The sequence below is a fragment of the Balaenoptera musculus genome, chromosome 7, assembly GCF_009873245.2.
Source record: "Balaenoptera musculus isolate JJ_BM4_2016_0621 chromosome 7, mBalMus1.pri.v3, whole genome shotgun sequence".
In the NCBI taxonomy this organism is placed as follows: domain Eukaryota; kingdom Metazoa; phylum Chordata; class Mammalia; order Artiodactyla; family Balaenopteridae; genus Balaenoptera; species Balaenoptera musculus.
This window is the reverse complement of record NC_045791.1, coordinates 110,109,176-110,122,110: the sequence shown is the minus strand read 5'-3', so window position 1 is coordinate 110,122,110 and position 12,935 is coordinate 110,109,176. Positions and strand designations below refer to the sequence as shown.

The following is a 12,935-nucleotide window of genomic DNA, read 5'->3' as shown; positions in this document are numbered from 1 at the left end:
CCCCGTAGACAAGAAAGATCGGAATTTCAGTACAACCACCTGGGTTCTGCCTGGACGGAGGGAGGGGCTGAGCCACTCAAGGGTCTCTCTGGAGGGCTGGGTTCCCCTCCCCTCTGCTTGATCTGCGATTCTATACATGTATCGAATGGGAGGGTCTAAGCTGTCATTGAAAATAAAAGTACATCAACTATACTTCAATAAAAAAAAAAAAATAAAAAAAATAAAAAATAAAAGTGACAACAGCTGGGCTGCCTGAAGAGGCTGTGATCCCCAGAGCAAAGGCCAGGCGGGCTCTGTCGCTGAGAGCGTGTGGCCCTGGGCCCCGGGTGCAGCCTCGAGGCCACAGCTGAAGCAGAGGGAGGGGACGAGGGGCAGGGCGGGCCCGATCGGCGCGTGGACGCTGGCCAAGGTCAGCTCTGGGCCCCAGTCCTGGGGTCGCGGGGGGCTGAGTCAGGGCCCTAGACACCAGTGGGGAGAAAGCGCCTTCATAATGAAAACCCGGGTGGGGGGGGACCTGCAGCCCACGGCAGAGCGGAGGGTGGAGGGTTCCACAGAGAGGCAGCAGGAAGCCTCGCGGCGCTGATCCAGACGCCTCCCCGCCACCGAGAGGCGCTGGGCTCCGCGGAACTTGCTTCTCTTGACAGTCTGTCGGTTTGCGTGGCTCTGCTCTGTGTCGGGACCCAGAGGCTCCCACCGCTGCTCCTTCTGTCTCCGCTGGGGTCCGTCCTTCTCTCTGTGTCCCCCCTCCAGGGTGGTCTCCTCCAGGCCCATGGCTTTAAATACTGGGGGCAGCTAAGTAATGATCCCTCTACCCCAAAAACGCTATGTGTCCTGGTTCTTAGAACCTGGGACTGTGTCACCTTACAGGGCAAGAGGGACTCTGCAAGTGTGATTAAGTTAAGGGTTGTGAGTTGGTGATGGGATTAGCTGGGCGGGCCCAGCATGATCGCGAGATCCTTCTAAGCAAAAAAGGAGGGCAGGAGAGTCAGAGAGATGTGACGACAGAAGCAGAGGTCAGAAAGACAGAGACTGGAAGACGTCAGGCTGACGGCCTTGAAGAGGCAGGGGGGGGCAGGAGCCAAGGAGCGTGGGTGCCTCGAGACGCTGGAAGAGGCAAGGGAAGCTCCAGAAGGCAGGCAGCCGCGCCCACACCTCGGCTTCTGGACTCCAGAGTCACGAGGGATTTGCGTGCTTTAAGCCACCAAGTCTGGAGTGACTGTAGCAGCCACAGCACCTGTAGGTCGATGCGTCCTCAGTCCTGCCTCTGCTGGGCTCCAGCCCCGTGTGTGGGGGGCTCCCCTGTCCACTTCGCGTCTAACAGGCAACCCAGTGTCAACAGGTCTGACCCGTGTCCTGGTCTCCTCCACACCTGCTCCACCCTCGCCTTCCCCAGGTGAGGTGACCACACCTCCATGCCCCAGTTCCTCAGGCCATGGCTCTGGAGTGACCCTGACCTTGACGCCTCCCATACTCCACACCCCACGTGCAACCCGTGGGCAAACGTGCAGGTCAGGTGCCCCTTCAGAGCTCATCTGACCGCTCCTCCGTAGCCCACCCCTGCAGAGCGGAAGCCGGGCCTTGTTACTCCCCTGCCCGAAGGCCTGCAGCCACGCGGGGAAAGGCCCAAGTCCTGCCCGGGTCCTCAGCCCCCCGACGGCCTGCTTCCCACCACGGCTCTGACCTCCTCTCAGTGCTCCGCCACCAGGAGCCTTGCAGGCATTTCCTTGGCTACCTCCCCCCCTTGAGTCTTTATACAATGTCTCCTTCGCAATAGGCCTACCAACCCACAAACGTCACCAAGACAACAGGGAGCCCAGGGGACAGCTAAGCCTTGGAGGTCTGGTGGAGGAATATGCAAAGGCAGAGGGGGAGTAAGCAACGCCGGGTGGGTTTTAGCTCAGCCCACGGGGAGAGACATGCAAAACGGCGCTGGGGCCTCCATGCTGAGGATGAGGTGCCCCCAACACTGCTGGAAAGAGGCAGAAGGCAGCCTTTGTCCTAAATGCCCTTGCTCCCAGCTTCTGGGTGTTTCAGGCCAGCGTCAAGACTTTCCCTATTCATCACCTTTAGCTCTTTTGTTCGTGCAATGCCATGCCCTAAGTGTCGCCCCGCTTAGGAGAGAATGTCACCCTGGGGTTGGATCAAGTTGAAATAAAACTATTCAGGGAATATCTGACTCTCCGGAGGAAAGTCAGATCTCCTTGTTTTAATTAGGAAGAAACTTAATTAAAGTTTCTTAAGGCCAGAAAGCAGAATGTTTCCCAGCGCCCGGCTTCCGGCCAGTGTCCTGTACCCGAGCTCCCGCTGTCTGGCCACTCAGAGGGCCGCGAGGGGACAGCCCCCCCGGAGGCCGCCAGGGCTGCACTGCAGGGGCCCAGCCACACACACTCACTCTAGTCTCTCCTCTTCTTTCCTTCGAAGGTCAAAGTCCCGTTGAACTACTTCCCAGACGTGCTTGGCCTCTTCATCCGTGAGCGTGGAAAGATCCAGTTTTTTCCCCATCTCTGCTTCTCGTCAGGGTCACACCTGGAATAACACAGGACCACAGTGTTCAGCCCAGGAAGCCCACGTGCAGATGCCGGCCAATTCACAAAGAAGAGGCAACACAGAAAGTGCTGATTGATTTCCCAGCAGCTGGAACCTGGGTTAGATGGTTTTAGAAAACAGGCAAATGGGTGTCTGGAAATGTGTGCAGTCGAAATAAATGAACTCGTGTGTACAATCCCCATACCCCAGGAGTCAGACTTCAGATGACGTTATGCCCTTTTCGAGGACACGGAAGACCCCAATCAATGCCAAGAGGACAAAGGAAGGAGAATCCAAATGTCAAAAACCAAGAGGAGGAGAGCTTTACCATCTTGCTCGCTATGCAGTGTGCTCTGCGGACCAGCAGCACCTCCCAGAGCCCGTGAGACACGCAGACTCCCAGGCCCTGCCCCAGCCCTCCCGACTCAGAATCTGCATCCTAACAAGATCTTCTGATGACACCTCCACCTGTCTCTCCCTCCCCCTTCACGCCTGTCCCTTGAGTATTTCTTCACACCTCCTAACAGCTGGTGACATCACATATCGCGATGACGGCGACTTCTCCCTGGCACATGGGGGTGCTTTTCTGTGCTCCCACCTCTCTGATCTTCGTCAGGCCATACAGGGGCCCCTTGGCCAGAGACTGTGGCCACGACACCCCGTCCAGCTCGGCTCTGGGGGAAGATTCTGTTTGGGTGACAGGTTCCCTGTGGGCAACCGAGAGTTCAAGAACCTCTGTGTGGCTTCAGCGAGTCTTCACTGAAGACCGAAATCTGCTTTTTAGGAACATCAGAGAAGGGATCCAATCTGTCTGCTCTCACTGGGAAACCTTAACACCCATCGAAAGACCCAATTTTGCTTCTGAATTCTGGGGAACATCTCCCTTTCACCAGTGCTGACCAGCCGTTAAGTACTCTCTGCAGAAATGTGAACACAACTTGCTCTGTGTTAGAAAACTGCTTTGCTCTACAAGAGGTTAATTATGAAAAGTGACATTTTCTGAGCAACACTCGATACCAGCTAAAATGGAAATGTCCACAGAGATCCCACGGCTGTCAACTAAACTGCTTCCTGGCTTGTGCCTTAAAATCGGTGACAAATAATTTCTTAAATTTTTTGCACCGACCCCTCAGTACTTCCATCCTCAAGCACCGCACTGACTCTGAACGATGCATTAAGAGGATGCCCTGATGTGCCAGAATCATTCAAACTATTTTCATTACAGTTGACTTTAGATTTTGGACACGAAAACATTAAACCAAGACTGACGCCTGATGCTCCTCTAGAGCACACAGTTTCTGTTTTTAAAAAAACTGGAACAAAAAGTCATTTGATGGATGACTGGGCTTTACTCATTTTTGTTTTTCACCATTGTTGAAAAAAATTCTATCATAAGACGCCCATTCATTGACATTCTCTTTCCAGAGCAGATGAAAGCCGTGACCATCAGCTGAGTAGCGGGCATTCTCTCTCCTCTCCTCAAGGAAAAGTCACAATTCCAGGCCTTATTTCAAGAAACTAAAATTGTGAGGTGTGAGGGAGAAAAGCAGAACAAAAGGAAACGAGTATATCTTTCTTGTCACGCAAGCTTAACCGTCTTAGAGCGTCAGTGACCGATAAGGGATGGATGGAAAGGCCACTAGGAGTCAGAACTGCCACCTGGAGGCTTCGCACCCACAGGATCCCCCCCACCCCAGCCCCCGCTCAAGCCTGTTTCTTTTGTTTGATGCGTCTTTCTAATGAGGATGGTACTTGGTTTCCCAGCTCAGATAGCAAAGGCCATTGAGGCCTGGGAACGGGCGCGCACTGGACCAGGGAGGGTCCGGGCACCTCTGGCGAGGCGGGGGCCTGCCGGGGTCGGGTGGGGAAGAGGCCCAGCCTGGCAGCCTGCTGCCTGGAGTGACGCCGGGCAGCAACCTACTGAGATGTGCACAGGGGAGACCAGCATGCAGAGGGAAGCAGACAGCCTCCCACGCTTCAAGGGGACCATGGCACCATGGCTTAGCGCCATTTCGGAGGTTCCAGGGATGACCCTGAGTTGTTGAGGAAAGTGATATGTGTTCATGATGCTCTGTTTAATGAAGCCAGGAACGATGCAATACAGACTTCGAAAAACAAGCATCCCACATAGCTAAACCAAGAGCAGACTGTTGGTACTTCATGGATTAGACATTATCTGAAAAATTTTACTCTGGTGCCTATTTTTATTTTATTTATTTATTTAACATCTTTATTGGAGTATAATTGCTTTACAATGGTGTGTTAGTTTCTGCTGTATAACAAAGTGAATCAGCTATACTTATATACATATCCCCATATCTCCTCCCTCTTGTGTCTCCCTCCCACCCTCCCTATCCCACCCCTGTACGTGGTCACAAAGCACCAAGCTGATCTCCCTGTGCTATGCGGCTGCTTCCCACTAGCTATCTGTTTTACATTTGGTAGTGTATATATGTCCATGCCACTCTCTCACTTCGTCCCAGCTTACCCTTCCCCTTCCCCGTGTCCTCAAGTCCATTCTCTACATCTGCGTCTTTATTCCTGTCCTGCCCCTAGGTTCTTCAGAACCTTTCTTTTTTTTTTTAGACTCCATATATATGTGTTAGCATACGGTATTTGTTTTTCTCTCTCTGACTCACTTCACTCTGTATGACAGTCTCTAGGTCCATCCACCTCACTACAAATAACTCAATTTCGTTCCTTTTTATGGCTGAGTAATATTCCATTGTATATATGTGCCGCATCTTCTTTATCCATTCATCTGTCGATAGACACTTAGGTTGCTTCCATGTCCTGGCTATTGTAAATAGAGCTGCAATGAACATTGTGGTACATGACTCTTTTTGAATTATGGTTTTCTCAGGGTATATGTGGTGCCTAGTTTTAGCTCTGGCCCAACTTCTGGGTGAGCAGGAGGTGCAGGGAGAGGAGGGGAGGGAGAGTGATTCCAAATTTCAGACGCATCCCATACGTAGGATGCTGTGCCATGCAGTAGGGACGCGATGCTTCCGAGGGAAGCGTGTTCTCAGGACAGCCAGGGGTCAGGAGCCTGGCTCTCGACATGGGTCCACGACACGGGTGGTCCACGACATGGGTCTTTATCTACTGTGACCAAATCTTCCCATGTAGTGAATTAATGATGTGCAGAAGCTTAAAGCTATTTAGTTATTTATTTAAAGAGTTTTTGATGTGGACCATTTTTAAAGTCCTTATTGAATTTGTTAAAACATTGCTTCTGTTCTATGTTTTGTTTTTTTGGCCCCGAGGCATGTGGGATCTTAGCTCCCCAACCAGGGATTGAACCTGCACCCCCTGCATTGGAAGGTGAAGTCTTAACCACTGGACTGCCAGGGAAGTCCCAGTTTTTTATTATTTTTATTAATTTATTTTTTTCATTGTTGTTGTTGGTGGTGGTGGTGATGATGGGTGGTGGGGTGATGGTTTAAAGCTTTTAAAAAACTATCTTCAGGAAATAATCTGAAGTCGAATGGAGAATATGTTTGATTTCAGTATTCAAAATGCATAAACCAAAAGTCACTGGCAATCGAGGCGTGTGCTGCTAGCACCCCTTCTGGCTAGCGTCAGGCTGATGGGGGAACTCGGGGTATGGTGGAAGGGCAGCCCCTCTGCCAGGTACGGCCACGCTGAGGGATCCACGTGGATTCATGGAGGGGACAGCCTTTCAGCCACAGTCATCTCTCTCCTCACTCCCCACTTTGCTTGCTCACCAAGATCCTGATCTCCACCCGGTATCCCTCCAACCGTAACAGTCAAGGGGGAACATGGCAGCAGAGGACATGCTGGACCCACGGAGGGTGCCGGGCTCTGACCTGCCCTAGCCTGGGGGAGCCCCCCAGGGCGTGCGTGCTGGGGAGGGCAGCCCCCACCAGGCTCCACCTGCTCCTGGTTCCGCTTCGGTGTAGATAACGCCTAGTCATGAGCTTCCTGAACAAAACACTTTCAATGTGCGCCTGGTCCACAGCTCAGACTTAACCACATTTGTAATCTTTGAGACTGTTAGCCCTCCCCCATCGCTAAAACGCTATAACGGAGAAAAGAGAGCGTGACACGGAGGTTAATGAGTTGGAAAGAGACGGTAGAACAGGTTTTACCAAGTGGATATCCTGAACCCAGACCACCGCCTTTCAATGGTGGGTCATCTTTATCTGTTAAAGATTTGAGTTCATATTTTGGCCACATTAAAGGGAGATCTGGGCGGGGATCCCTCCTACACAAAACTTGGGCTGGCGGCCCCCTGAGCCTGGGAATGATGGCAATTATGAGTAGTCACCAACGCCTGAGCAGATAAACTTTGCAAAAAGTCCAAGTTCCTCTTTAATGCCCAACAAACAATGGCAGGAATGCTCTCTGACTCAGAATCAGGTGGGCAACTCTTGCTGATAAAGATGCGAGCACATTCCTGAGGGAAGGCCCAGGTGCCAGCTGTGGGGCCTCTGTGTTAACCCTTTGCGGCTGCTTCCCAAAGCTGGCCTGTGTGGTCACTTCTGCAGGCAGGGCCTGCTGCCCACTGGCAGCAACCAAACCCCCAACCCTCGTCAGCTGCAAAATGAGCACCTTCCCCCCACCCCCTGCAGGTGCTCTGAAATCACTCCAGCAGCAATGGTCCTGCAGCTTACCTCTCGCCTGCCCGTTCTCTCTGTTCTCCCAGCTCCCTGGGAAGCTGCTGGAAACCTTGTTTACGCACGGACATAGTTCTGCACTTGCAGCTAAAGCCTCAGCTCTAGTCTCCACAGCAAGGACGGGTCCCAAGGTGACGCTGAGGGACGAGGTTGCGGCTGAGCTTCAGGAGTTGGGTTCCTATCCCAGTTCAGGCACCAACCAGCCCTGCGACTTGGGACAAGTCCCCTTCCTCTCTGGGTCTCAGTTTTTCCATCTGTACCGTGACCTCTATGTCTCTCTCCAGCCCTGGGTGATGCCAGGATGTCAGGATTAAAGGGAGAGGTGACAAGGTGGGTAGAGAGGAGTGGGCTCTTCCTCCAGAGATTGCTTCTGAAAAGGATGAGACAGCCCTAGAAGGCTGACCCAATGGCATGAACTGGGGGCAGCCATGAGAAGTCACCACACTGTCATCCGAGGGCACCAAAGTCTCCCTTCTGTGTAGCCTACAGGGCTCTGGATCCTCTTCACCACCCCCAAGCCTTCCACTCAGCTGGCTTTAATTTTTCAGTCACTAACGCCTTAATCAATAAGACCCACTGACTGCTAGTCTATGTGCCTGGAATTGTCTTCAGCGAATCCTGCGGGGCACTGCACCCAGATTTTGGATGTGGTGGAGCACAGGGACCTATGATTGGTGCTTGGATCTAAGGCGTGAGGCCCTGGCATGGGGCTCTTGCCCAAGAGAGCCGTGTCTTACTGAGGTCAGCGGAGTGGCTGAGAATCCAGTGGAGGGCCGGATGTCGGAGGACAGAGGTGAACGGGCTGAACCCAGGTGCCAATGTCACTGCTCCGCCGCCATGGTCTGCAAGCCCTGGCCTTCTCCTTGGGGCTTCATGGCCAAGCGCAGGGCCACCTTTGCACCTGGTGGGCTAGTGGGGGCCTCACCTCCCCCCTTTATCATTCCAACCTCTCAGAAAGAAATGTGTAACTAAAATTTTAAAAAACAAACATAAAAATGCAAAGACCCCAACCCAACTGAAAATGAAATGGGGTTTTCAACATTTGGTTAAGGTGAGTAGGACACAGCCTGGGAAACTGCAGGGGATTTGTAAAGAGGTCTGGCTCAGGCAGGGACCTGGGGCCAGCGCCCACTGTGTGACTCTCTCCGCCTACAGACCCTTCCCCCATCCCGATCACAAGGTGGTGGGCTGTCGAGGGGCGTGCCGGCGAACAAAACATAATTCCAATAAAACTGGGGCTTTCAGAGGCCCCAAAGTCCAGGACGCCTCCTCCCATGCCACGACACCACCCGGGCTCTCTCTCTCCGGGCAGGAGGGGGCTCTCCCCGACCAGCCTCAGGCCCCTGGGCGACCAGCCGGAGTGAGTCTCCTCCGAGGCCGGCAGCCTCAGCCCCGTCTGCATGTAGATCCGCAACAGGGCTTTTTTGCTCCCTGAGGATCCAGACCAGCCTGACCACGCCATCCGGGTGAAGCCTGGGTTTGGGGTTCGGTGGGTTGGACGCGTCCTCCTCATCAGCCAGGACCGAGGCCCGGGGGCCGCTGGGGGCGTTTTCACACCGGCGGGGCTGCACCCAGCCCCGCGGACCCGCCCTGAACCTGGGGCCTCCGGGATATCCCGGGCGCCCCCGGACCCCGCCGTTCCCCCTTCTCCCCGAACTCACCGACTCCTTTCCGGGGGCGTGTCGGCCTGGCCCGGACCCCGGGGTTGCTCTCTGCGGTCCTGCTAGGGAGAGCGAGGCGACGGGCCGGGCGTCGGGTCGCGGCGCGTTGAGGCCAGGAAGGCAGATACGGGCCAGGCAGGGCGCAGGGTGCGCAGCGGAGGGAGGGGCGAGGTCCCGGAGGCGCCCGCCGGGTCACGAGGACCGCGCCCCGCCCCGCCCTGCCCCGCCCCGCCCAGCTCCGGGAGCGCCGGGCACCTCGGGGGGCCGGCGGGGCGCGGGGCGGACACCCGGGGCGCCCGCGCGGGAGGCGCCGGTGCCGGGCAGAGCCCACCGCTCCTCGCCCCCAGCCTACTTCGGGGAGGAAGGCAGGGAGGGGAGGGCTGAGCCCACGCCTGGCGAGTCGGGAGACTGCGCGGTGATGTGGCCGCCGCCGTCCTGCCCTCGGCGCGAAGGGAGCCGCTGGCCTTTCTCGTCCTCTGGAGCGCGCGGTACCTCGTTTAATTCCCATCCCAACTCTGCGCGATTGACTCCGGTTTTACAGATGGGGAAACTGAGGCCCAGGAAAGCGCCTTCCCCAAAGCCACAGACTAACTCGTGGGAACGCCTTACTGGTAAGTGGGACTCTGGACCCCGTGTTTCCTGAGGCAGACACGCGCCCCTCCACGTTTTCCCCCCTCTGGCTGGACCCGGAAGCTCAAACGCCAGTAGCCCCGCCACGGGGAGGGCACCGCGACCTTGCGCGCCAAAAAAGTCCCGCAAGTCACAGCCGCGGCTCGCGGCGGGGTCAGCATCCGCGCACAGACGGGGCGGGTGCGCGTGCGAGGTTGCCGTGCGTAACGCCCTCCGAGCTCCCGCGCCGCCGTCTCACTTTCCGCGCCCGGACTCGCGCTCAGGGGCGCCTCAAACCCGGAGCGTGCGAAGCACCGCCACCAGCTCCAGCCACCGTGCGGTGCCCGCTTGTCCTTCCCAAACCCCCTGGACATTAAAGGGCGTCACCATCTTCCCTTTACCTTCCGGAGTTGGGCGCATCAAAGCACTCCCCCCTCCTCCCTCTCACTTACTGTTGATAAAAAAAGATAAAACAAAACTACATTCTTTCCCCCAGGAACTACTTTCGAAACTTTCCATATCTGCGAAATGGGGATAGGAATATAAATAAATAAATGATCAGTGCTGTTAGGTGAACAAATACTGATATCTCCGTTTTACAGAGGAGGAAACTAAACCTTATAGGATCATTGTGATGTCACATTGGATAATTTATAAGGCACTTTCAAAAAAGCCACACAATTCAGCTCGGGTTAGAGCTCTGGTTGTCTGCTGTGCCCGCGGAAGCGCTGTAAGTGCATGTGGGTATTTCTGTCCTCTGGTGCTCTGGCCAAGCACCATCAACTGTGTGTGCGAACCCGGGAAGTAAGGTGACACACTTAACCCAGAGTTTCCAGAAACCCTGTGAGCCGGTTCTTAATGTTTTTCATTTCCTTACCATATACTTTACTGTTGCTTATAAAATTAACAGATCCCTTAAAAGTCGGTATCAGGACCGGTTTTTTTTTTAAATGTGTGTTTTATCTTTCATTTTTTAAAAAATTGAAGTATAGTTGATTTACAATGTTGTGTTAGTTTCAGGTGTACAGCAAAGTAATTCAGGTATGCATATACATATATCTAGTCTTTTTCAGATTCTTTTCCATTATGGATTATTACAAGATATTGAATATAGTTCCCTGTGCTATACAGTAAGTCCTTGTTGTTTATCTATTTTATATATAGTAGTGTGTATCTGTTAATCCCAAAGTCCTAATTTACCCCCCCCTTTACCCTTTGGTAACCATAGTTTGTTTTCTAAGTCTGTGAGTCTATTTTTGTTTTGTAAATAACTTCATTTGTACTATTTTTTAGATCCCACATATAAGTGATATCATGTGATATTTGTCTTTCTCTGACTGACTTCGCTTAGTATGATAATTTCTAGGTCCATCTATGTTGCTGCAAATGGCACTATTTCATTCCTTTTTATGGCTGAGAAGTATTCCATTGTATATTTGCACCACATCTTCTGTCAGTGGACGTTTAGGTTGCTTCCATGTCTTCTTGGCTATTGTAAATAGTGCTGCCATGAACATTGGGGTGCCTGTATCTTTTCAAATGAGAGTTTTCATCTTTTTTGGATATGTGCCCAGGAGTGGGATTGCTGGATCATCTGGTAACTCTATTTTTACTTTTTAGAGTAACTTCCATACTCTTGTCCATAGTTTTAAAATGTTTTTTATACTTTCATGCTTATGTATTTAAATTAGTGGGTTTTAAGTAATGTGTAAAACTGATACATGGTGATGTGTGATTAAGATATATGGTAAAGAATATGAACAGTATGAAATGAAAAGTCAAACTCAATCTTATTCCTTCACCCAAGCCCACTTCCCAAAAACCATCATTAGCAGTGGTGCCTTGTGTATTCTGCCTGAATTATTGTGTGTGGTTAAGCATGTGGAGCTTAACCAGCTGCAGGAGTTGGACCCCAGCTGAGCGCATCCTCATTGGGCTGTTACTTAACCTCCCCCAGGCTCAATTTTCTCTTCTACACGGTGGGGATAGCAACAGGATCTACACAGTAGGGTCGTTCTGAATCAGTATACACAAAGCACTCGGATGAGACCTGCCATGAGGTGAGTGCTAGGTAGATATTAACCCCTGTTAGTATAGACCTGGTTCATTCTTTTTAATGGTTGCAGAGGAGCCACTGCATGAGTTTACCATCCTTATTTTACTGCTCTCCTATTGATGGACAGTTAACTTTGGATTTTTTGCTATTTAAAAATATTTCTGCCGTAAACATCTTGCGTATAATGTGTAATATCACTGGCATATACATATTTATGATGGTACATGAATGTAATTGTACCTACATATGTATCATTGTGCATATATGCGAATACAAATATATCTATACAATAAAATCCTAACATTGAATTGCCAAGTCAAAGGATGTATGCAATTTTTAAGAGAAAATTCTAGAATTGAAAAAGTTTATTGAAACAATCTCAAAAATGACATAAATTTGGAAGTATGATACAAAGAAGTCCTCCTTCCAATTTGTAAGTTGCTGACGTGATGTTTTAGTATGTATTTTACAAACAAGGACAAACTTCTACAAAACTTCAATCCAACCATCAAAATCGGTAAATGATATGCTGTTATGTATAATCATGAGAACCCTTTCCAATTTTGCCAGTTGTCTCAATAATTATCCTTTATTGTGAAGGATCCAGTTCAGGATATCTTGATTTCTTAATTTAGCTATTTACGGGGAGAAGGGAGGGGACAGAGAACAGAGGAGGGGAAAGGTAAACAGTGGGGCTTGGTGGCTGCTGGCCAGGATCTTGGGCTCGGTTGTTTCTCCTCCTCCTGGTATTCTTGGCTTGCCTGGGCCTTACCTTTGGAGCCCTGGCCCCTTCCTAGCTTCTCAGGGCTCCCAGTGTGCCCCTTGGTGCTACCCTCTGGCTCCCTTTTTTGCCCCTGCCCCTGTATCTGCCCATCCTCGTTCACTTGCTTCAGGCTGGCTTTCTTTTTTAAGACTGTGTGGTCCAATCCTGTCTCTTACAGATGAGAAAACTGATGCTCAGAGAGGGGGTGGCATACACCCAAGGTCACACCGTGAGTTAGAGATGGCTCACCTCTCCAGCAGCAAGCATCTCCACAAGCCATCACGGACCCTCAAGAAGTCGGCTTGGTGGGTGGACACCAGAGGGCAGTAGAGGGCCCCTCCCCACTTCCTTGTCTTAAAAGTGGCTGTCAGGAGACCCTGCCTTCTCTGAGATTTAGGGGCGGACACAGCAAGGAAGGCAGGATGGCTGTCTCGGCCATGCCATCAGGAAGCTCACCACGGAAGATGGGCCTCAGGGGAGCGCCCTTTAATTTCACTGTTTGGAAGTCCCCCATCTTCAGGGAAAGCTGGACAGGCAAGTCCTGTTCAGGGCTGGGCTGGGACTGCCCTCATCTCTGCTGGTAGAGAGGAGACCCCAAGGGGGAGGAGGCCCCTGGCCCACCAGGGAGCATCCTGCAGCGTCTGGAAGTGCCAGCTTCCCCCGCGGGCACTTTCAGCACT

At 52.2% G+C, this 12,935-nt stretch overlaps 1 protein-coding gene and 1 long non-coding RNA gene across 9 annotated transcripts in view; one reads left to right on the top strand and one right to left on the bottom strand.

Annotated features, from left to right (window-relative positions):
• MLPH (melanophilin) overlaps positions 1-8,978 on the bottom strand; it is a 41,562-nt gene extending 32,584 nt beyond the window's left edge. For all 6 annotated transcript variants that reach the window (XM_036858126.1, XM_036858124.1, XM_036858125.1 and 3 more), the window contains exons 1-2: positions 8,828-8,978; positions 2,393-2,526 (exon numbers count right to left, since the gene is read on the bottom strand). In XM_036858126.1, coding sequence (XP_036714021.1) covers positions 2,393-2,502 — 110 coding nt within the window. In that variant the 5' untranslated portion in view covers positions 2,503-2,526; positions 8,828-8,978. The remainder of the gene's footprint in view (positions 1-2,392; positions 2,527-8,827) is intronic.
• A 93-nt stretch (positions 8,979-9,071) lies between these two features.
• Positions 9,072-12,935, top strand: part of LOC118898143 — a 34,171-nt gene continuing 30,307 nt past the window's right edge. For all 3 annotated transcript variants that reach the window (XR_005020623.1, XR_005020625.1, XR_005020624.1), the window contains exon 1: positions 9,072-9,438. This is a non-coding gene — a long non-coding RNA (uncharacterized LOC118898143). The remainder of the gene's footprint in view (positions 9,439-12,935) is intronic.